Raw genomic sequence first — 2,349 nt, forward strand, 5'->3', positions numbered from 1 at the left:
AGTCTTCTCCAAGTCACTCTCACCGTCTCATCAATAATGTTACATAATTCCAAAGATGAGATAAGGGTCTCGTTAGTCTATTGGACACTTTATTTAGTTAATTTTTCCCTCTTGGATGCATGGTAGACTACCCGCCGGCGCCACACGTAAAGGACAAGTTTCCACACGTAAAGGACAGTAGCCTTGAACTACGTTTTCAGATTTTGAAAGTAATCCACAAGATTCTTAAATGTGAAACCGTTTCTGTGAATTTCTCTCGCAATAATGGACCAAAGCAGAGGAGGACGATCGTCCAAGCTTACTTATTCTCAGCGTCACTGAAAAAGTCTGCAATCGTCCAAGCGTACTTATTCTCAGCGTTTAGAGAGTCCATTGTCTTCTCGGCGCATACGGAATGGAAGCTGTTCTGCTGTTTGTAGGGCTCTTGGCCGTAGTCTTCGCCTACTTTCTGTGTGTTGCTCGAAGAACGCGTAAGACGACCGGAATTGGACAGCCACCGGAGCCTGCAGGCCGGTGGCCGGTGGTCGGTCATCTTCCTCTATTACAGGGGAACGAGCAAGTCGCCCTGACTTTCGCAGCTCTGGCGGATAAATTTGGTCCGGTGTTCACAATCTGGATGGGTGTTCATCGCACTCTGGTGGTGAGTAGCTGGGAGTTGGCAAAGGAATGCTTCGGCACCAACGATAAAATTCTTGCGACAAGACCAAGAGGTGCTGCTGGGAAGTATCTGGCTCACAACTACACAATGTTCGGGCTAGCCCCTTATGGACCCTTCTGGAGAGACTCACGAAAGCTCGCCACCATCGAACTTCTTTCGTCCCACCGTCTGGAATCACTGAAGCACTTGCGTGCTACAGAAGTCGGTCTGTCTATCAAACATTTGCATGAGCTGTGGGAGGAGAACAATAAGCTCCCTGTGAAAATGGATATGACGGAATGGTTCCTGGACTTGACCTTCAACACAATTGTGATGATGATTGCAGGGAAGCGGTACCTCGGATCGAACATCACCGCAGATCTTGAGGAGGCAAGGCGGGCGAAGCAAGCTATTATTGAGTTCGCCGTGTTAATGGGGACTTTTGTGGCCTCGGATGCAGTTCCATTCCTCGAGTGGCTTGATTTGAAGGGGCACATCAGTGCCATGAAAAGGGCCTCCAAGGAGTTAGACTGCATCATGTCACTCTGGGTCAATGAGCATCGGCAGAGGAGAAATCTCGTCAAGTCTAAGAAAGACGGAGACTTCATGGACGTCATGCTTTTCAAAACAGATCGAACGGAAACACATGCCGGCGATGTCTCTGACAAGTACATCAAGGCGACGTCCCTAGTATGTTTCTTAATTGATGAAGCTACCTGTTCTTTTGCTTTCTCTAAAATAACCAATGATAACTTCAATCTTGTAGACTCTGATTATACCTGCAATAGATACATCATTCGTCACCTTAACATGGACACTCTCACTACTACTCAATCATCGGCATGAGTTGAAGAAAGCACAAGACGAAATTGACACCATCATTGGCAAGGATAGGACTGTGGACGAATCTGACATCGAAAACCTGCCGTACCTTCGAGCCATAGTGAAGGAATCACTGCGCCTCTATCCTGCAGCCCCTCTTGCAGTACCCCACGAAGCCATGGAAGACTGCAACATTGGTGGATTCCATGTGCCAGCGGGTACACGCATAATAACCAATCTCTACAAACTACACAGGGACCCCCGCGTTTGGCCAGAGCCAGAAGAGTTCCGGCCATCGAGATTTCTCAGCAGCCATCGAGATATGGATGTGAGAGGTAAACATTTCGAGTTCATTCCGTTTGGGAGTGGGAGGCGAATGTGTCCAGGGATCACTTCAGCTCTACAGGTTGTGCACTTCAGTCTGGCCCGTCTGCTGCGTGGGTTCGATATAGATACTCAAGACGGTGAAAGAGTGGGTATGAGAGGCGGCCCAGGGGCAACCATGCCTAGGATGGATCCCCTGGATGTCATTCTCACCCCACGATTAGCCTCTAATTTGTATGGTTAGTATGGGTGTGCATGTATTGCTGCATCTAATAGTCATGGTCACCCCATGATTCCTTGGTCCCTTTGTATTTGTACAAGCACCTTTATGTTATCTTTCCATTATCATCATGTAATTGGTCAGGGTTCCTTCTCCCAACGTTGTCTTCCTCCCTTCTTTTATGGATTCAGGAAATAATACATATGCAATAGTAACTTCCTTCTTTCATGCTTTAAAACTTTTTTGTAGGTAGGATTTGTATGGACTTTATTTTATTGCTGTGTTGCTTGTATCATCAATATATATTATTGCATGTTGAGTGACATGTATCAGATTTACACTAGAG

General features: G+C 46.7%; 1 protein-coding gene across 1 annotated transcript; it reads left to right on the plus strand.

Annotated features, from left to right (window-relative positions):
- Positions 1 to 394: 394 nt before the first annotated feature.
- LOC137945628 (cytochrome P450 CYP82D47-like) lies at positions 395 to 2,027 on the plus strand. Its single transcript, XM_068791577.1, has 2 exons — positions 395 to 1,327; positions 1,404 to 2,027. The coding sequence occupies exons 1-2, from the start codon at positions 395 to 397 to the stop codon at positions 2,025 to 2,027; spliced, it is 1,557 nt and encodes a 518-aa protein (XP_068647678.1).
- Positions 2,028 to 2,349: the final 322 nt, after the last annotated feature.

This window comes from Aristolochia californica, unplaced genomic scaffold (assembly GCF_029961685.1).
Source record: "Aristolochia californica isolate CCGP_79_NKW_82.1479 unplaced genomic scaffold, dmAriCali1.0.hap1 SCAF_12, whole genome shotgun sequence".
Classification (NCBI taxonomy): domain Eukaryota; kingdom Viridiplantae; phylum Streptophyta; class Magnoliopsida; order Piperales; family Aristolochiaceae; genus Aristolochia; species Aristolochia californica.

Coding starts and splice junctions, on each gene's coding strand:
- LOC137945628 (XM_068791577.1), top strand. CDS start 395: ATGGAAGCTGTTCTGCTGTTTGTAGGGCTCTTGGCCGTAGTCTTCGCC. Junction 1,328..1,403: donor ACATCAAGGCGACGTCCCTA/GTATGTTTCTTA, acceptor TCAATCTTGTAG/ACTCTGATTATACCTGCAAT.